The 20,764-nt window shown below is 50.9% G+C and overlaps 1 protein-coding gene across 1 annotated transcript in view; it reads right to left on the bottom strand.

The window, feature by feature from the left end:
* Positions 1-20,764, bottom strand: part of LOC141980933 (uncharacterized) — a 232,495-nt gene that overhangs the window by 74,187 nt on the left and 137,544 nt on the right. Inside the window, exons 66-79 of the mRNA XM_074942711.1 lie at positions 19,285-19,365; positions 19,130-19,180; positions 16,985-17,020; positions 16,798-16,851; positions 15,275-15,319; positions 12,573-12,608; positions 12,017-12,076; positions 11,072-11,197; positions 9,675-9,746; positions 9,165-9,200; positions 7,437-7,496; positions 5,151-5,195; positions 2,932-2,967; positions 1,983-2,018 (exon numbers count right to left, since the gene is read on the bottom strand). Of these exons, the coding sequence (XP_074798812.1) occupies positions 1,983-2,018; positions 2,932-2,967; positions 5,151-5,195; positions 7,437-7,496; positions 9,165-9,200; positions 9,675-9,746; positions 11,072-11,197; positions 12,017-12,076; positions 12,573-12,608; positions 15,275-15,319; positions 16,798-16,851; positions 16,985-17,020; positions 19,130-19,180; positions 19,285-19,365 (774 nt within the window). The remainder of the gene's footprint in view (positions 1-1,982; positions 2,019-2,931; positions 2,968-5,150; positions 5,196-7,436; positions 7,497-9,164; positions 9,201-9,674; positions 9,747-11,071; positions 11,198-12,016; positions 12,077-12,572; positions 12,609-15,274; positions 15,320-16,797; positions 16,852-16,984; positions 17,021-19,129; positions 19,181-19,284; positions 19,366-20,764) is intronic.

Raw genomic sequence — 20,764 nt, 5'->3', positions numbered from 1 at the left:
CAGAGCCGGGAGCATAGTGCGAACCCTTTTCTGGGAGTAGCCGTTTGAATTTCGCAATGAACGTGTTTCAGTCGCGCTCACGCCCGGTCAACATCCCAGCACTGGATGACTGAGCTGTACTAGTGGCAGCTTTACAAACATTAGCGAGTTAAGCCCCAAAACTTAACGGTGACGTCAGCAGCGTTAAGGGAGAATAACTTCCCAAAGGCATGGAATATAGGACAGTCCGATGTGCTATCTGTGGATATACAACCTTGGGAGGACGCTAGGGAGGTTTTGCCTTACAGCATGAGTCTGGTGATGGGTCTATATTGATGTCAATATCCGTTGGCGAGGGAAGTGAAACCCTCATGGAGCACTGCGGTGTATTCTCAACAGTGTAGCAGGCAAGATGACGCTGGAAAGAAAGGCACAACTTCTTATTTCCATGCTTTTCAGGTTTTGGATCGATGGGACATCTTGAGGGAGTTTTAGCTGGCACCAAACATAGTTTTTGTTTGCTAATTAATTATGCTCTTTAGTAGCACACACTGCACATTTAAATCTCGTGGCCTTTCCTCAGAGGTAAATTAATCCCCAGCACTCACTTAATCCTCCTTGTTAGCGTCTCTAGAGACTGTAAACCATTTGCAGCAGGGACTCTACTGTGAGTTTGCACAGCATCCCACACAATAATCATCATCATCATCTTCCCTTCCAGTTTGAGACACTCTTCCACTTTCCTGGGCTTAAAGGGTTCCAAAGGAGACTGGATTGGGATTAACAGATTTTTTTAGACCAGAAGAGACCATGGGCTCATCCATTCCAAGGTCCTGCATAACACAGAGTTTCACACGTGTGAAGCAGAGCTAGAAAGAAAGTTAGGAAGCAATCAATTGGAAGAATTAAGCACAACCCAGTTATCTCCCCCATCCTGTTTTATCTCACAAGCCTCTGTATATTTTATTAAGGAGTCCTTTGGAGAAGGCAGTCCACTTTCCTTTAGGTTGGGAAGTATTTTCAGGTTCCTTCAAGAAAGAGATTAAGAATTGATTTGCCACTGGAACAGGGTGCCTTTGAAAGTAGTTTCTTCAGACATAAAATCAGCCTTAATCATTTAATACTCTTTGACTCAACAGTAGCATTGCCATATAGGTTTTCTAAACCTCCTTTTCTAACAAGCCATTTCACTCAGGAGAGAAGTTAACAGGAAACTTGACAGAGATTCAATACTTGCTGGACCAAAGCAATGGGGCACTTTTCAGATCTCTTCTTAGTCTTGGTTTAATATTACTTGATATAATCAATCTAACGATTTTTAAGACTTTAACATGTTTTGGGATGGACTGTGCAAACTATAATCAGATATATTTTTCACTTCCTGTCCTAAACTGTTACAAAGCAGTACTGTGCGACATTAATCAGCTGCCACATTCCACCTCAGCGGTGGCTGCATTTTTTGTGGTGGGTGAAGGATTCCTTCTGAATTCTCATGAAAGCAAGGTCTCATAGCAGTGACTCTAGCCAGCCATGGTACTATCAGAAAATGGTTGAAGCTTCTTCATAGAGCTCCGCCAATTCATCTCATATCTAACTTAGAGTACTGGGCTCAGTTCTTGATAAAGACAGAAGTCTAGTAGGGACAAAATTGGGTCTACTAATGCCATGCCTTCCATCTCTGAACCAAGGCAGGAGTTGAACCTAGGTCTTCTGAGATGAAAGGCCAAATGCAGACACCAAAATTCAGGATCCATGTCCAGAACTTGCTTCAGATTAGTGGCACCACTGTCCAGGGACTATACAGCTCCCTCTTCTACTTGGTAAGAAAACAGCAGAGGTCCCAGATGTCTGAAAACATAATTTTTTTCATTTATGTCTCTAATTTGTCCACTCATTGACATTATTTTAGACACGTGTCCAGCTGCCAACAGGCATTCATAAAGCCCTTCCAACTTCTTATATCCCACATCCCCCAGACAGTCAACATTTTTTATGTCCCTTACTCTTTCTCCCTTGGGTCCCAGGAGGCCACGATCACCCTGAAACAAAAAGGACAATGAAAGGCTTTTTCTCTACCGTTGGCACATCACTCAATACACCCATCTGTTTAAGAACTGCTCTTGTTTATAACTATAGCAACCTATGCTCAGAGAATGCAGTTCAGCTGAGTGTCTCGAATCGCTTTGCAATGACTAACTCATCACACAAAGTCGCATCTAACGTAAGTATCGCTATCCCAATTTTATAGCTGGGGAAACCAAGGCCCAGAGGACTTAGGTGACTTGCAGAACAGCAGGAACCAAACCCACAAGCACTGATCCTCAGTCCCTTGGTCAAGCCCCTAGACAAAGCCTTTGCTATACAACACTCTCCTTTGTGTTTGGGGTTTTCCTAGGATTCCACATGCTATACAGGGGGTGTCCTTCTCATCAGATGTCTGTAAACAGGCATTGATAATCCCCCAAAAGGCAGAGTCCTGGGATTCCTCATTGTCTGGCAGGAAGAATAATCCACTCTATGCTTTGCCCCTAAATACCACCTTACATTCTCAAAGCGCTGTACAAACATCAACCGGTTTCCCCATTGTCTACAGCGTCACAAGGCAGCTCAGTGTTATTTTCCCCATCTCACATATAGGGATTGGCCCTCATCTACACAACACAATGGCTGGATTTAAGGTGGTTGTGAATGGTTTTGTTCTTGTTTGCGTTAGAGACCGGTATTTTAGCCTGGGTAGCTCCCACGGCTCTCGCCCAAGAATCTGACCCCGGAAACCAGAGCAAAGGGAGAGTGAATAATGTGTGGGTGGAGACTGGCTGAAATGTGCTTAGGAACATATCTCCTCAGCAATGGGGTCCTTTGCTCAGGGCGCTGGGGAACATGGGAGATCTGCCTGGCTGAGGTGACCATCCAGGCGCTGCAGAAAGTCCAGCTAAGACGCCCGCTGCTTACTCTTTCTCCTTTCGTTCCAGGCAGACCTTTCGGACCCTGCAAACACATGAAACAGCATGTCAGAACGAACAGCTGGTGGCGGCAACGCTGCAGGCCGCAGCAACCTCCTTGGGCGAGGGCAGAGCTCTGGGGGCAGGATGAGCGCTGCACAGAGGGTTTGAGTCGCCTCTCACTCCCGCCGGGAGAACGGCTCTGCTGCCAAGGGCAGCAGAAGAGGAGACTCAGGCCCCGATTGTGACAAGTGACCGGATCCCTAAAAGGACTCTGGCCCGTCTCCTCATGCGCACGGGGCAAAGCGATCTATCTGTCTGAGATACTGATACAGCCCCTCGTGTCTGGGCGCCTCACGCTCTGTAACGTATTCATCCTCACAGCGCCCCGGTGAGACGGGGACGTGCGGTTACCGCGCGTCATAGGGCAGGGGAAGTTAGGCATCTACACGCCTTTGAGGATCTGGAACCTAAGCGCCTGGCCCTATGTCACACAGGAAGCTTGCAGCAAAGCAAGGAATTGAACGTTGGAATCCCAGATGAGCACCTAATTACTGAGCATCCCAACCCCCCGCTGTGCTCTGGAACAGGTGAATAAAGACTTGCACTTTTCTGACTTCCCCCATTTAGCTCTTTTCCTTCCTTTGGGGCTGCTGACTCTCAAAGTGGTGCAGAAGGAGAACTGTAGCTTCTCCATTTATAACCATCCTTCTTCTCCTGATGGATGTATTCAATCCCTCCTGGGAACACTGCAGAAGAAGCAGTGTGAGACCCACTCTAGAGTCACCAGTGGCTCCATTCCATCCTACCCTCCAGCTCTACTGAACCTGGAGGCAGGCTTCCATGGCGTTCAGCATGTAGGCTTTGAACTACATCATGACAAAATCGTCTGCACTAACGTCGCGTTTGGCATCCAAAGATCTCAAAGCGCTTCCCAAAGCCGGGGAAGGAGCATTATTCCCATTTTCAGATGGATGGGGAAAGGGGGCCCAGACATTTTAAACGAATTGCACAAGGGTATGACGAGGTTACCTACAATGGCATGAAGCTGACCTGCAACCGGTAGCAGCAAATATCTCCAGAGATGGGACACGAAATGGGGACGGCTCTGAGCTACTGCAAAAAATTCCTTCCCAGGTGTCTGGTTGGTGGGTCTTGCCCACATGCTCAGGGTCTAACTGATCGCCAGATTTGGGGTCGGAAAGGAATTTTCCTCCAGGTCAGATTGGCAGAGACCCTGAGGGCACTTGCAGATTTAAATAATGTAAATGGTGGATTCTCTGTAACAAAGTCTTTAAACCATGATTTGAGAACTTCAGTAACTCAGCCAGAGGTTAGGGGTCTGCTACAGTAGTGGGTGGGTGAGGGTTTATGGCCTGCCACATGTGGGAGGTCAGACTCGGTGATCAGGATGGTCCCTTCTGACCTTAAAGTCTATGAGGGCACACAGAGCAGAAGAGCAGGGAATGGAACTCAAGTCTCCAGACTCTACCCCGCTGCTTTAACCACTAGCTTATTCTGCCTTAATAATGCAAGAGGGGCCCTCACCGTGCGCTGCATTTAAGGATGAGATTTACCACCAGGCCTTGCAATACAATAATCTCTGGGTTTCCACAATTGTCACTATTTCCCGTCAAATTCCATCTACTTCTTCTTTATTCCCATCTGCGTGTACTATTACCTGGAACCTGGTGTTGTTACTGCCGTACCTAGTTGGGGATTTTTGGCCCGTAACTCACTCCTCTGGGAACACAGTGCAAGAGTTCATACGGACTCAGAGCTCCATGAGGTCATGCAGGGAAAGGGATGCAGGGAGACGGAGCTGCATGCTGAATTAAAAAGCCATTTGTGGATGGGCCATGCTGAATGGGCAAGGAATGCAAGTCAGTTACACTCAGTGTTGTGGCCCATGTTTTCAAATCCACCTATAGGATCTCGACACTCAACTCCCATTAAAATCAGTGGGAAGTGGGCACCCATCCCTATGTGGCTTTGAAAACCTCATCCTATAGCAGCATCCACAGCTAGGGCTTCTCACCAGCCAGTCTTGGGCCTGGTGCCACAAAACCATCCTCATACACTTCAGGGGCTGGATCACTCGATAACTGCCCTGTTCTGTTCACTCCCTCTGAAGCATCTGGCACCGGCCACTGTCAGAAGACGGGATACTGGGCTGAGGGACCACTGGTCTGACCCTCTAAGGCCGTTCTTTTGTTCTTACTGACTTACCATCATGCCAATGGGGCCTCGGACTCCTGCAATGCCCTCCTCCCCCTGTTAGCAAAGAGAGATTTAGTTTCATTACTGTGTCTACAAACAACGAAGCATGGATAAAAAACACAAGCCCCATCCTGCGAGCCCTGTGTGCATGGTGCTCCCACTGAAGTCAATGGATGACCTGTGCATAGAGGCCCATAGTGCCCAGTTCCCCTGCTGTAAGTGGAGAACGGCGACCGGGACAGCTTCAAAGTCACAGTGTGGTCATCGCAAAGCTGCGCTTACAGCTGTTCGGTGCATGCATAGGCACCGGGAGGCAAGACAGTCCCTGCCTGGTGGGGTAGGGCCTAGCGGGCGACCAACAGAAAAGGTTGGGGGTAGGGAACGATCTTCTCAGCTCCCAGCGTTCCAAGGAGGGGTCAGATGCGTTTCTGTTGCGTCATTCTGTGCAAAGGGGCAAGTTCTGTCTGCATGAACTTCAAGGAGACCAGGTACCGTAAATAAGGCAGCCCAGAATTTGGCCTGGAATGCACATCATTGCTTTGTCCCCTCTACATTTGTGGATAGGAATTGTTTGCCTGTTATTTTCCTATCCCTTTACAAAATGTGTGTACATGGAGCCTTCCTATGAAGTGTAACCCATGTGCCTATGCCCATCTATAACACACGCCCCATAACTCTAACCTGCTTACACCACCTATTACTCATGTATTAACCCTTCAGAAATCTTCATATGCACTATAGCCTTGCCGGCTAATTCATCGAGTACATTTTGGCCTTACAAGCTAAATCCTGGAAGATTTGTCTGACGGCAAGTGCCAAACATTTATACAGACCTAAGTACACCCCAGGAAGCCAGGTTCTCATCTCAGTTACACTAGTGTAAACCCAACGACATGCCAGAGAATCCAGTGATTCATTCCAGATTTACACAACAGTACTAGAAGCAGAATTAGCTCCTCATTGTTTCATTACCTCCTCCCCGCCCACACTCAAAAAAAAACCCCTTAGCAAGATTTACACTAGACCTTACACAGTTGTTGACATTCTCAGGCGCTTCGCAGGTGCCTATTTGAACAGCTCTCCTGGCAGCTGGTGGGTTTGTATAAACGTCTTGCATGATAAAGTCAGTTTATTCATAGAACAGCCACAGAGGAAGCAGCATATAAAGATGTCTTCTCTGATCTAGCTGCATGAGGGTTTGCATCCCGCCCCGGTACTGCACTCTGGGGGGGTGTTACTTTGCCTAAGCAGCTCAGCTCTCACTATTCAAATGTACCAATAAGATGTTTATTTTTTATCAGTAATTATTTATACGACACTAGCACCTACAGGCCCCCCTCCAGGATCGGGCCTCTTTAGGGTCAGCACTTTACAGACACGTACGTTCGTTTGTTAAACTTTGCGTACATTTTATTCCGAGGGCAGAGGGGAATTCACGCTTAATTATTTTAATTAATTTTAAATGAACAGAAAGATCTGGGAGGCCAGGCTGGCTGGACAGCCACATGTTTAGAGCGGTGGAGATGAGGAGGAAACCCACAGAAAGCAATGGAGCTACATGAGTGTAAGCGTAGGTCTACACAGCAGGAGCTGTGCACCAGGCTAGCCTACCTGAGCTAGCCTGAAGGCAGCTAGCACAGGTAATGTTAGCAGTGAGGTGTGGGCTAGCAAGCCAAGAGCGTACCCAGGGTCTACGCCAGGCTTATACTGCCCGAGCTGCACCGTCTTCACTATTGCTGTTACCCCACTAGGTTGGATTGAAGGTAGCTCAGGGGTAGGGTAGCCTGTGCTTGGCTTTTGCTCTGCAGGGTCATACCCTCCGTGAGATCAGCATCAGGCCCTCAGCCCCCGTTACGTTCACTTACTGAGGTGTGGCTTCCACCTGTGCCACTGGGGGGCAGGGTGGGGTGGCTGAGTGCATGGGGCAGGACAGGAGACCCTGGTCTGGTGGCTCAGAGAGAGACCTAACTAGTCAGTGTAATTCCCATGACACCTCATTTGCAGCATGGGAGAATCACCTGTGGGGCAGATCAGTAGTGGTGGGAGGGAGCATTAGCTTCATGCCAACTCCTCGAGGCACAGGTGTGTGGGGGGTGTGCTATGGGGCGGACAGAGCCCGTCGCCTCTGAGCATGGCCAGATTTGGTCTCGGTAAAAATTCAAGGGGATTCGGGGTCAGCACCTGAAGGGGCTTTTGATATGAGTGATCATTGCATGATAACACCTTTAGCGTGTTCAGACAGACACTGCAATGAGAGAACCGAATGGAGCCTGGCGTGATAATGGAATGACCTACCCCGGGGCCAGGCAGTCCGCGGGGACCTCTCGCACCTGCCACGCCGAGGCCGATCTCCCCCTGCGCAACAGAAAGGAACACAAAGGGGTCGTTTCAGGGACACAGCTGCACATTTCTCCTCTTGGCGCCAGAGCCCTCTGTTATTACGTCGGGCAGGAGGCAAAGCCCCCGGAAATCAATGGGCGTTTTGCCATTAATTCCAGCGGGTGTGGGCTCAATCCCTTGTATTGCAGAGCCCACAACGGCCGGGCCCAAACCACGCTGATCCCCCTGTTATTGCTTTAGTGCCAACAGCAGGAGATCTGCCTCACAGGCAGGTGACAAATCACAGCCCCTGCCTGGCAGTGCCCACTATTTAAGAGGGCAACATCAAAGGGCATGTCTACACTGCATAGTTAACCCAGGCTCTTACCCACTGTTAACCACACACACTGCTACAGTCCACACAGAGAAACCTCGGATCTGGGTTTGGAGGAGGCTTAAGCCAGGGCCACCTTCCCCAGTTGGAACTCGGACTGGAACTCGCCCACTTTGACGCGAGGACACAGGCTAAACCACTTGAGTGGTGACAGTCCCTTGCCACAGTTTCCCCTGAAGGACAGAGAAGCTCTCCTGCAATTGACCAGGAAAGAATCCTAGAGCATCACAGCACAAAGACGCGTGGGATATGCCTCCGGTACACACGGGCAAGCGCAGACAGCATGAGGACACAGTGACGCAGGTAGGGCTCGCCAGCGGGGATGCTCACACCTGGGCGAGGCTGACAAAGGGGCTCAGACCCGGGTGTCGATCCACCCACCCAGGTTAACTGTGCTGCACAGACACAGCCTAAAGCACAGGCAAGGGGCTGGCGTGCAACAAAAGCAACGCAACCGGGCAGGGCAGCTCGCCTGGATCCCATCCCTTCCAGCGTTTTATGAATTAATTTGTACAAGTTAGTGGGAAGTGATAATCCCTCAGGTAGGGGCCTGATTGGAAGCCCATTGCAATCCATGGAAAAACCTCCGTGGGCTTGGGATCAGGCCTCTCGACTGTTAACACTGCTTTGGAGGAGACCATTCGGGTGTGTGGGTCCTCAGGAGGAAAGTGCATGAAGGCGGAGCAAGTGTAGGAATGCCAACTCCTAATTTCAGAAAACCGCACACTACAGCAGGAGCGCCGGAACCTTCCGCCACCCCTGCTCCGCCTCCTCCTCCTGAGGCCCCGCCTGCTGCTCCGCCTCTTCCCCTGAGGCCCGTCGCTGCTCTCCCCGTTCCTCATCGCTCAATCCTCTCCACCTCCCTCCCCCCCCCAAGCTGGGCTCGCTCTGTCCAGGGCTGGGACGGGAGCTGCAGCCCCTGACACGGAGCCTGTCGGCCCATGAGGCCCTGGCTGAGCAGGGGCTGGTGTGGGTTGATGACTCGGCGCCTCTCCCTGCTCCTGCCTGCCGTAACTGGACTTTTGGTGTCCGGTCAGTGCATCTGACCGGACACTGTACAGGTCCCCTTCTGAACAGACTTTCCAGTCACCAGGCTACCCTCAGCAGGTGGGGATGTTGGATGGGGTCAGGCATGGCTTCCAGCTGTCTGGGGTGAGACAGGAGGCAGCGAGAAGTCACCGTGTTTCCTTTCAGTCCTCCTCAGAGTGCAATTCCCACCCCTCCATCCCTGCCCAGAGCTTTGGGCTGAGGCTGCCATTTTGGGATTCATACTGGCGTCGTCTTTGTCTTTCCCGCCATCCACAGCTCACCTTGTTGCCATTGGTCCCGGGCAGCCCTCGAATCCCCTGCGGACCAAGGAGACACACACTTGGTTTGCAACACCTCTGATGCACCGTGCCCCAAGGAGCGGAGCCGGCGAGCGGCAGGCAGGTTGTAATACACCCAGCAAAAGGAATTCAGTGCGGGTGGAAAGAACTGGGCTGAGAGCCAGAGAACAAAGCCCGCCCTCCCTCCACGGGACAGATACAGCCTGGGTGCCGGCAGCACCAACTTCCCTGTCGTGATCCCTCTGCCCTTGGGCCTCACTCCTGATCTGAGGCCAAATCTGCATGTGGAAGAATCCAGGCACCGTCCCCTCCCAGCCCCTGTGTAGGATGCCCCCTCACAGTCTGGGGTCTGTGTACGAAGGATCTGTGTTTGTACAGCGCCTAGCCCGACGGGAGCCTGGTCCATGACTGGGGAACGCACATAATATACAATAACACGGGTACACGTAGCTCATTCAAAGAATGCAGCAGTGAAAAATAACCAAAGGTCACCTGTTTTCCCGGGGACCCGGGAGGTCCTGCCGGCCCAGTGGATCCATTCCTGCCTCTCTTACCGCGTTCCCCCTTCAAACAGAAAAACCATTAAGAGGGAGATAACTTTGATGGCGAGATGCTCTTTGCCCCCAAATGTACTCAAAGGGGCCGCCCCCTCAGAGGGGTAGGTCCCCCCCTACAGTTTCCCCACAGACGGCCAGCAAGAGGGACCTGGCCAGTAAATGGCCTAGACAGTAGAAGAAGCTTACAATGGTCATAAGGCAACTGGGCAGGGGGTTGGGTTAATAGAGGGGGTGGCTGAGAAATGGCCTCCACCTCCCCAGATCACACTAAGCAACTCTGGGCGTTTCTAGGAATAAAAACAAGATCCCTTTGGGCCCAGAGGGTGGCTGGCTCTGTAGACAGATCTGGAGATCCATCCAAGGGAGAAAGCTTGTTTGGGCAATGTCAGAGTTGGACAACATCAGAGATAGGCTACTGAGCTAGGTGGAGCGTGGGTCTGATGCAGTCTGACCATCCCTAGGTTCGACTGTTGAGTAGGGTCATTTGAGATTCTCCAGCATGCTACCATCCGCACAAGCTGACAGAGACGAGATGCTCTAGCTCACAGACCAGGTGTGGGCTTGATGCTGGAATCTCGAGGGTGAGGTTCTCCAGCCTGTGTTACACAGGAGGTCAGCTTAGATGGTCCCCTGTGGCTTCACAGCCTCAGAGAGTTAATAAACATGGGGAAGAGGGGGAAAGAGTGAACCACTGCTGGAGGGCAGGTGGGAACAGTGATTGGGCATCGTGCAAGGGAGGCACTGCTTGGGAGGGGGCTACTGTTTGTTTTTCCTGGGCTGGACTGGCTGACGCGGTCTAACATCACAGACAGCAGCTTCCAAGCGCCCTAACGATTCAACGCCGGGGACTACTCTCCGTGTCGCATGGAACAGCCGAGCAAAGGAACATCCCAATCTCAGCAGCGCCTGGCAAGGGTAAACTGTCCCCGTGCAATCACGCTGTTGTTCGCTCACAACACGACAGCTTGCTCACCGTGCTGAAACTGCTGTGCTTGTATCACTGAGTCTGATTAGCCGGGAATCCAGCCTGTGTCAGGGTGACACAGCCATTTCCCGGGGAGGAAGGGCTTCGTGCTCCGGCAGCAGGACGTGTGCCGAGAACAGCTCTGCCTCCTGAATCTCCCAGGCACGATTTCAGCTGGCTATGGGGGAACGGTAGGGGCCCTTGGGACTGGTTGTCCCACGTTATGTGAGGTCCCTCCCACCACACGTCTTCTCACAGAGCCTCAGCATCTGTTCGCACCCTCGTGCCTCGCGATTGTGGGTACAATGCCGTCCTCTCTCGCCCCCACCACCACACTCGCTCTCTAGTGCCCAGGACACGTCACCTACCTTCTGCCCTGGCATGCCAAGTGGACCCGGGGCGCCTCTCTCTCCCGGCGATCCTGGAATGCCAGGGTTGCCACGAATACCCTGGATGCCCTGCACTCCCGGAGGTCCCGGGGCCCCGGGCTCCCCCTGTTGCAAAGCAATCATGGGGCTGTAGTCACAATGCGAACAGTGGACTCCCCAGTAACACAGCTTATTGTAGCCATGACCAGCAGGCTACTCGCAAGGGGTTCTCAGCTCCCTTGTCATCTACTGCTCCTTCCAGATTTAACTGGCGAGTCCACTGAGTGCAAGGAAGGGCCTAATGACACTGGCTTGAGCCAGGCACAGGGCTGACAGGCACCTCTCTGTGCTCCGCTGCCCTCATGAGACCTGCAACACCCCCCACCGCCCCAGTCCTCGGCTCCCACGCACCTCACGCTCCCACCTCTGCCCTGCAGCAGGACCCCACCCTCCCAGCCATTGCAGCCCCGATGCTCCACACAGCTCTGCCAGAGCATCTTAATGTTGACCTGCGAGTTCACCTCTATTATTCCAGAAACAAAATGGCTCCACCAATGCCCCCAAATCCTGACATGCCTGCAGTGCCCCCTTTATGTCAGTCCTGGAATCTCACAAGTGCAGCCTGGCTAATAGGCTTCGCCCCTGATTCTTCAGCATCGCGCTCTGGCAATGGTAAAATGACCCTCCATCTGCCCACCCCAAAGGAAAGGTCTGGTGTGAAACGGTGCCATGCAGGAGACAGCTCCCTGGAGCTGTGCGTTTGGAACACATGGGTGGTCTTGCCCTCCAGAGCCTCGACTGGCTTCGGTAGCGCATCTTTGCAAGCCCCAGTGAGCCCCACGGACCCTTGGTGCCTGCCTGCATGGTGGTTGTGCAATCAGCAAGGGGCACAAAGAGAGAGCATCTTGGATGATGTGCAGACAAAGTGAGATCCTGTACGCTTACCTTATGCCCAGGGGGCCCAGCCTGACCAGCGGGGCCTCTGAACCCAATTCCTGGTTCTCCCTGTAAAGAGAGAAAAGGGGAGGAGATCAAGAACAATCAGAAACACACCACATCCTCCATCATGGGCCTGTCAAAATCATACTGGACACATCACTACGTGCTGCTCACTTCAGGCCCAATCCAACTCCTGCTGAAGTCAATACTCCAGGGACAGGAGCCACAGAACCCACCCAAGATGCTTGACAGATAGATGGATGTAAGGCTGCTGCATCCGCCGTTGGGGGAGGAGAGTTATATGGACCACTCCCGGAGGGAGAGAACTACAGAGAGAAGCTGAACAGCTCGACGCTGGAGAAAACACAAGAGACAGCGGCAGGCAGCAGCTGATCATCTACAGTGATTAGATCTAAAAACGCAGCATTACTGAACAAAGCCCTTTTGTGTACAGAGAAAAGCCAGGAAGGGACAGCACACATGAATTCTAATGGTGTAAGAACAGCAACCTAACCCTAACCCTAGGAGAGTCCTTGAGTATGGTGCCAAAGTCGTCTCTTACCTTTTGACCATTTTCTCCTCTGTCTCCTTTAGTGCCCTAGGAATGAAGAGAAAGTTACAGAGCCCGTGATCATGGCTGGGGAAGAGGGCTGGGTGAAATATGCCCTGCAGGGGATCAGGAACCAGGTCAGAGATTTCTGTGTAATCTGCAAGGGGCGCAGAGAATCTCTGGCCGGTCATAACTGTGGGCTAGGAACTGCTTCTTCCACTCACCACGAGGGCACGGGAACCATGGTCGTGGAGGAAAAGGGACGGAGAGCACTAGCTGCATGATCCTAAGTGTATACAGATAAGCCATAGATCTTCCCTCCAGACTTACCCTTGGAATCACCAGCAGGTCCTAGGCAGATATGAACGAGTGGTTTTTAGGGACAGAATCACTGCTTTGGGGGTTAAAATCCAGGAGCTCTTGTCTGTAGGAAGCAGCTTCAAAGGAGCTCTTAAGCATCAGGAACAAACAACGTTAGGCCAGCAGCCTGCTCTTCCGAATTCACTGTGGATCTGGTCAGTACTAGAGCTAGGCCTGAACTAAAGAGGGTCTGAATGACCCAAACACTGGGGGAATTTGGACCTGAGTTTTTATCTTTCCTATGGGCAAAACCCACAGGCTGGATCCCAACAGTCAGACCATAAGAAACTTCTGATCTGGATCCAGATCCAGACTTTGCAGCTCAAGTTCTCTCCCGGCTCCCTCATCTCCCCCGGCAAGACGACGACATCACCTCTTACAGATGCTCAGTCCTTCCTCATCTCCCTCACTACAGAGCATGCACATCACAGGCAGCTCTGCAGTGTGACCATTTAATGATGCAACCCCTCGAGCAAACCGTTCTGATTCTTGCAGTTTCTTCCCTCCTCGCTCCCAAGACACTTTTACAGCAACATGCCTTCGACTGCACTTACTGCAGAATACGTAGAACTGGTGGCCCAGCCAGCTTTCCGATCATCATTATCCCAAAGGCATGCAGCCTCCTTGAGGACTGAACGCCAACCAGGTCGATCCCTAGCTAGGTCCTTAAGGGGGTCTAGCTAGACGTTCAGTCTATGCTCACTGGCGACCTTATTGCGCCACCAAACTTTTAGCAATCTCATGATTGCTGGCCATGTCGTGGCATTCCCATCCTGGTTTATGCATCAGCCCACTCACTGGATACAAATGGCATGGCATAGACTCAGTGCAATCCACTTCAGTGGCCCTAGATGCTGGACACGTGGCTTAAAAGCCCTGTCCAGCACGGTCTTTCACCGACAGTTGGTGGGAACTGTTGTATGATCCCAGGTATCTCCCGCTCTTCACCCTGGGTTCATACCAGCCCATCGTCTCTCCTGATCTGCAGCAATCTCGCTGCAAGACTCTTTGTGCTGCTTCCCTGCCCTGACTGAGTAGCACGTTCCCCTCTCCTTCACATCCTGAAACATTTGAATATTTCCACCTTGTTTATTTCTCTAGAGCAGGGGTGGGCAAACGACGGCCTGTGGGCTGGATCCGGCCCATGAGCCCTTTTAAGCCAGCCAGTGAGTTGCACCACGTGGCTCAGCCCCTCTCCGGCGCTCCAGCCATGGCACAGGGTCAGGGGCCGCACCACGCGGCTCCCAGAAGCCGGCATGGCCCCGCTCTGGCGCCTACGTGCTCCAGTGGCCCCCTCCAGCGCTCCAATGGGAGCTGCAGAAGTGGTGCCTGCAGATGGGGCAGCGTGCAGAGCTGCCTGGCCGCGCCTCCACGTAGGAGCCAGAGAAGGGACATACCATTGCTTCCGGGAGCTGCTTGAGGTAAATGCCACTCAGAGCCTGCACCCCCTGAGCCTCTCCCCATGCTCCAACCCCCTGCCCCAGCCCTGATCCCCCTCCCACTCTCCAAACCCCTCAATCCCAGCCCGGAACACTCTCCTGCACCCCAAACCTCTCATCGCCAGCCCCACCCCAGAGCCCGCACCCCCAGCCGGAACCTGCACGCCTTCCCGCACCCTTGCCCCAGCCCTGATCCTCCTCCCACCCTCCGAACCCCTCAGTCCCAGCCCAGAGCACCCTCCTACACTCCAAACTCCTCATCCCCAGCCCCACCCCAGAGCCCGCACCCCCTGCCACCTCCCAACCCCAATTTTGTGAGCATTCATGGCCCACCAGACAATTTCTATTCCCCGATGTGGCCCTCGGGCCAAAAAGTTTGCCCACCCCTGGTCTAGAGCAATCTGTGAAATAAAAAAGGCCACATCCCCTAGGACAATGCATGGCTACGAGCCCCTGGATCAGCACAGCAACAACCTCAGGGCATCCTGCTTGAGGTCTGCTGCTGAGCCGGACAGACTGGGCCCACGTCCCACTGCCTTGCACCTTCCACCGTCCTTTCCACCAGCGCAAAGAGGCTGTGAGACGCTCCCCATTCCGAGCTGGTAGCACTGCACCCCCGTTTTGCACAAACAGAAGGCCCAAGGCAGTAGGGAACTCAGGTCTGCAGCAGAAAAGGGCAGATGTATTCTTGGGCACTATCTACTGACACTTGATCTTTAACTAATTACATATGTGCCGACACAGATCACTCTCGTAGCAATTGGGGCCCCATTCAAAACTCCCGGACTCCAGATCCACCTAGGACTTCAGTTAGTAGGTGGCTGGCAATGGATAGCCAGGTCAGCCCCTTAGGGAGCCAGGGAGTCACTCCTTGTGTCAAAAATTGCTTCAACGCACAAAACAATCGAAAGGTACCTTTTCTCCTTTGTCTCCCCTGGCTCCGGGAGATCCCTTTTCTCCCTATAAAGCAAAAACCTGCTGTTCACTCCTTTGTGCTAACCTCAGTGATTGACCAGAGCCCTGAATCTGTCAAGTTGATGCCGAGATACGACAGTGATGGGCACAATGGAAATACACAGAGTTAGAGTAGAGAGATGATGGAGGAGGCAGAGGTACGTTCGGGAACAAGGGAGATTGGCTGTTATTCTAACACAGGGAGAGGGGCCTATAGGGTAGAACTGGGTGAAATGTGATTTATTTTCCCCCACGAAGAAAATTTCAACCAAAAAACCCCAAATCCCTTCTCGTCTGAAATTTCCAAGGAAATTTTCGATTATTTGGTGGAAATTTGAGGCCGAAAAATACTGGCTGAAAACTGGAACTATTTGGAAATACTGCCATAGTGCCTCATGGGAGTTGTAGTTTAGGGGCCTCTTCCATAGGCCGGGCTACGTCTCCTGAGGGGCAGCGCGAGAGCTCTGCCTGCTTCGTGCAGCAGCCCTCATTGGCTGCTCTTCCCCAGAGGGCAGGGAAGTGGGGGAGGCAGCCAATCAGAGGGAGTTTCCCCCAGGCAGGGCTGTAATTTGCATGAGGGCTGGTGCTCCTTGTGATGGCATCATCGCGAGCTAAGCTCCAGTGATGATTTTCACCTGCTAAGATCTGCATTTGGGTTTCTCCTGCAAACACGGAGATCAACACTAACAAATGACGCACCGCTGCATCCCCTCAACTGCCACAGTGACCCTGGGCCAGCCGAGGTTACGTCTACCCTACATTGTAAGCCCGGGTCTCTGGGAGCTGAGTTTGTGCTTCCAAGCCTATGCTTGGGCATCCCCACTGCTTTGTGGCTTACTACTGCTGCACCCGGATCTCACAGCCATGCTGACACATCCAGACTGCACTACACAGATCTTCTGGCTCAGATCGGCATCCACAGTGCAAAATAACAGGGCTTGGAGCCAAGTCACAGAACCCAGGTCCTGAGTGCTGGCTGACCCAAGTCAGACTGATTTGTGCGTGGAGAGAAGCAGGGCTTGGGCTCAAACCTGAGTCAGAGCCTGGGCTTAGTGTGCAGTGTAGCCATACACTTTGAACTTCCTGCACCTCAGCTGCCCATCTGTAAAATGGGGATAATACTACCCCCTTTCTCCCACTTTTGTCTGTATGATGTATTGAGACTGGAAACTCTTCATATGCATGTACAGCACCTTGCACAAGAGGCCCTTGATCTCAGCTGAGGCTTTTAGATGGTACCAAAATACAAATAATAAATAGCAAAAAGAGCCGACACCCCACTTTGCTCCAGTGTAAATGGCTTTACAAGACATAGGGCAGTGGGGAGTCAGGCCCAATAGGCTGATGATTATTTGGGATCTTAAAGGATTTAATTTGTCTTTAAGTAAAGGCTTTTCAGCTCAGCTTTACAACGGAGCTCCGATTCTGTGGGGGTGGGGTTTTTGTTTGTTTGTTTTGTTAAAACGTTAAAGAAAAACTCAGACCTTTTGACCTTGGAACGGCACCCATTCTGGATCCACCGTGTCTGACTCCTGCTTCTGCAAAAAGAAAATAGAGCCCCCCCACAGACACACACAATCAAACAGGAGATTATGGATAGAATGATGAAGAACCAGCTGCATCCAACACGCACGGAGCTGTAGTAACAGCTCTATAAAATAAATATATTACCTTGATCCTCCTTGCGCCTTGAGGTCCTGGATATGTCTTGAATTTAATAAAAAAGAAGAGGAGGTTTTCAGAGGAGAGCATATGATTGCATGCTAATATTTCATATTTCAGAGCTATTTCATCCATAAGACGTGGAAAAGAACTATTTGAACATGAAGGCACGTTATACCTCTCATGATCAATGCAACAATTCATTCTTACTGCATCCTGATGCCAACCGTGGTGAATTGGGTGCATGTAGTGGACAGGTTACGTCTTAGCAGGAATCAGTGAACACTTATCTGGGGTCACTTAGCAGCAGCCTTATCCAATTGAACATAGGGGCAAATGACACAAAAAGGATTTCATTGGAGCTGTTCCAAAATTAGGCTGTGGGAACCGAGAGCAGAATGTAGCCTATAGTCTGGTTTTTCAGTGTGATCAAGTGCAATGAAAAGGAAAATAAGTGAAACTTTAGGATAGACTCACAACAAACCTGGTTATCTGGAGTTCAGGTGGCTTCTGCTCCTCATGCACTTGAGGAACAAAAGGTTTCAGAGCCCCAAACCCAATGGTTAGAAAGGTAGTAAATGCTCAGTTGAGGTCTCCACACCTCTTCCCATAAAGAATGTTGGCATTGCAAGACAAAATCCCAACAAGGAACGTACATAACGCAGGAAATGCCCAGTTAAGATGCTCCTTCACACACAATACAACTGTGTCGTCTTAACTCTGCCCTCATAGGGATGGCAATAGGTTCATCACAGTATCTTGCTCCTCCCTAATAAAACATAGTGCTCCTATTCATGCAGTCTGAAAGGATCCTCCACCAGACGAGCTGCAGAACCAGGGCCATAGTAGGGGAAAGCTTTCTTGTTTAAAATAAACAATTTCCACTAAGATTTTAAAAAAAAAAAAAAATCATGGGAACATTTATATCAGTCTTAAGTTCTGTAAAAGTTTTTACTAAACCGACTTTTCAGGCCAAATGTGACCTGTCCCTTTAAAGTTTTCATCAAGCATTCCACTGGGGCCCATGTTTTGGCAAGCGAGCAGGTCAGAAATCATCAGAGAGAAATTTTTCCGACAGCACAGGTTCCCTCTGACTGATCTGCATGGTGCATTGTGAGAGTCACATGACTGAGGTCCATCATGGGAGATGTAGTTTGGCCAGGCAGCCCAGCCAATAAAGGAGAATAAGGGCATGTGGCATCCAAACTACAACTCCCATGAGGCACTGCGGCACCATAAGAAGATGCAGTCTAACATTGAACCAACTCAAAGTGAATCATTTTGACATTTTCCAAATAACACATTTTTTTCCACTACAAATCTGGATATCCAAACTCTTTGTTCCAATCTGGGATGAAACCAAATGTAGAAATAGTGAGAGTTCCAGCCAGGGCGCTGGAACGGGGCGGCAGGGGGCCATGCCCCCCCCCACACACACTTTTTATCAGCCATAAGGGAGCGATGGGGTAGGGAGTGGAGAGGAGCGAGCACGGGCCAGGTCTTGGCAGGGAAGAGGTGGAGTGGGAGTGGGGCCTCGAGGGAAGGGGCGGTGTGAGGGCAGGGGCTTGGGGAAAAGGGGTGGGGTATGCGTGGGCCTTGGGAGGAGGAGTGGTACGGGGGTGGGGCCTCAGAGGGAAGGGGCAGCAAGGGGGGGCACAGTTCGGGCACCAGTGGCCCCCCCACTTTTAGGGACCTTCTGCCGCTCCCGATTTTTGCCCTGCTCTAATGCTGAAGAACTGTTTAGAGTGTTTCACATGTCCAATCTGACAGACGTAACCACAATAAAACAACTGTGTATAATTGGGGGTGTGTGTATATATACACATTTTATAGATATATTTGTTGCACACACAAAACCTCCCCAAAGCTGGTCATTGTGTTCCATCAGTGATTAACGTTGGTTTCTCTTTTCCTCTTGTGTTCTTTAAGCATCATACCCTTCCCTTCCCCATCTCTCTTGGGAGGAGCACTTAGCCATACCAAAGGACACTGGCGTGGCTGCTGCTTGTTCGTTATTTATAGGGAGATTTTCACCCTCACCCTAGGGGTATTACTATTGTTAATGAGCGAGAAAGCAGCAAGGGCGGTTATCCCCCGTGTCTATCTCATAAGCACGATCTCTGCAAACACTCCAGATATTCAGCCATCGCTTACCACATATCCAGCCGGGGATTTCTGAACTCCAGTGGCACCAGGTGAGTGAACCTGTATAGGGACAACAAGGAGTTATTACCGCTTCCTTCCAAGCAGTGTTGATTGCTTTGCGTTCAGGCATAACGGACTGAGGTGGCGGGAACAGGGGACTTTACCATGTGCCTCTGTCGCTCAGCCGTTCTTCTGACTCTAACACGGTTTGTTAACTCCGGGCCATCAACTGGATCTGCATTTTCCTGCTTGAAGGAAAACAGCATCCCTTAAAGCACCCAGATGCGTAAGTTGGATTATTATTTAATTTCACACCGTGCCATAGCTTTACTGCTACTTCAAAAAAGCCCAAACGTTGCAATTGCTAGTGTTAATTGTCGGAGTGTCACTGAACTGTCCAGGTGTGTCCATGTAGAATTCACCGGTGGTGTTGCTGAGGATACCAGGTACGTCCAGGAAGAATGCACCTACCTTTTGGCCTATTACATGTACCAACCATGTCTAGGTAACACACCACTGCAGTGGTGCTCTGTGCACTAGCTGAGTCTAGGTACAGCACACCTGATGCGGTGCTCAGTGGACTTGGTATATTCCCCTGAAATCACTGGAACATTAATGGCCAAAGGCACCACCACCAAGAGACGAAAGGCCAGATGGGAATGGCTTAATCTGCAACTCACAGATGCTGGCAAAGCTTGTGTTTTGGGATGTTCTGGCAGAGTACGTGTGAGATGTATAAGGTAGGAACTGTGCTAAGGGTCACCTGCCCTAGCAGTAAACACTCAATGCCTGTAGGAGTTCCTACATATTAATATTAATTGCACCCAATTATCTGCTCCTGTATTTTGAAAGTGAGGAAATTAGACGTTGCCAGACATTACTCCCCACGCCGCTCTCACACACCATGAACCACCAGAACATGAAAACAAAGGAATTGAGTGATTCACGATGAAATAAACTCAACCCCAGTGGATCGTAGGTCTTTGTCTGTGGACGAGGACCCCATTTTTTAAACTCCCACCCGTGTGTTTTAACCACAAGCTCGTTCTTCCTCTCAGACATAACTGCATGTTATGAAGCAAATAAGACCGGTTACTTTCACCTGGGATGCATGTACATCACCCACTGACTTTAATGAGACTCTCCATGGAATAAGGTGCTACTCGACATGAGGAAGGGAATCAGAATCTAACCCATCGTGACAGAAATATCAGGCTTCAGAGAAAAAGAACGGTAGCATCAAAATATTGGGACCAAGCCCCACGGTGGTTTCCATCGGCTATTTACAATGTTTTGAAAGTAATTTGTCACAGGAAGTGTGGATGAAATTGACCCCATGCAGATGGCCAACACACGAACAGTGGACAGCACTTTGTTCCAGTCAAGCCATCTTCACAGGAGGGGATTTTACCCTGAATAAGTGGCAAACCCTTTGGAGCAGGGACTCTGGTTTTGTTGTGTGTTGGTACAGAACCTAGCACAAGGGGCCATGACTGGGCTCCTAAGCATCGCTGCAATACGCCTAAATAAATAATAATAATTGAATAATTCACTGGGAACCAAACTGATCAAATCAATGCATTAGCTCTTCGCGTCCCCCCAAAATAAAATGGAGTGAGGTAAAAAGTAAAATAATAGTATTTC

The sequence above is a fragment of the Natator depressus genome, chromosome 1, assembly GCF_965152275.1.
Source record: "Natator depressus isolate rNatDep1 chromosome 1, rNatDep2.hap1, whole genome shotgun sequence".
In the NCBI taxonomy this organism is placed as follows: Eukaryota; Metazoa; Chordata; order Testudines; family Cheloniidae; genus Natator; species Natator depressus.
The sequence above is the reverse complement of the archived record's forward strand: the minus strand, read 5'-3'. Positions and strand labels throughout refer to the sequence as shown.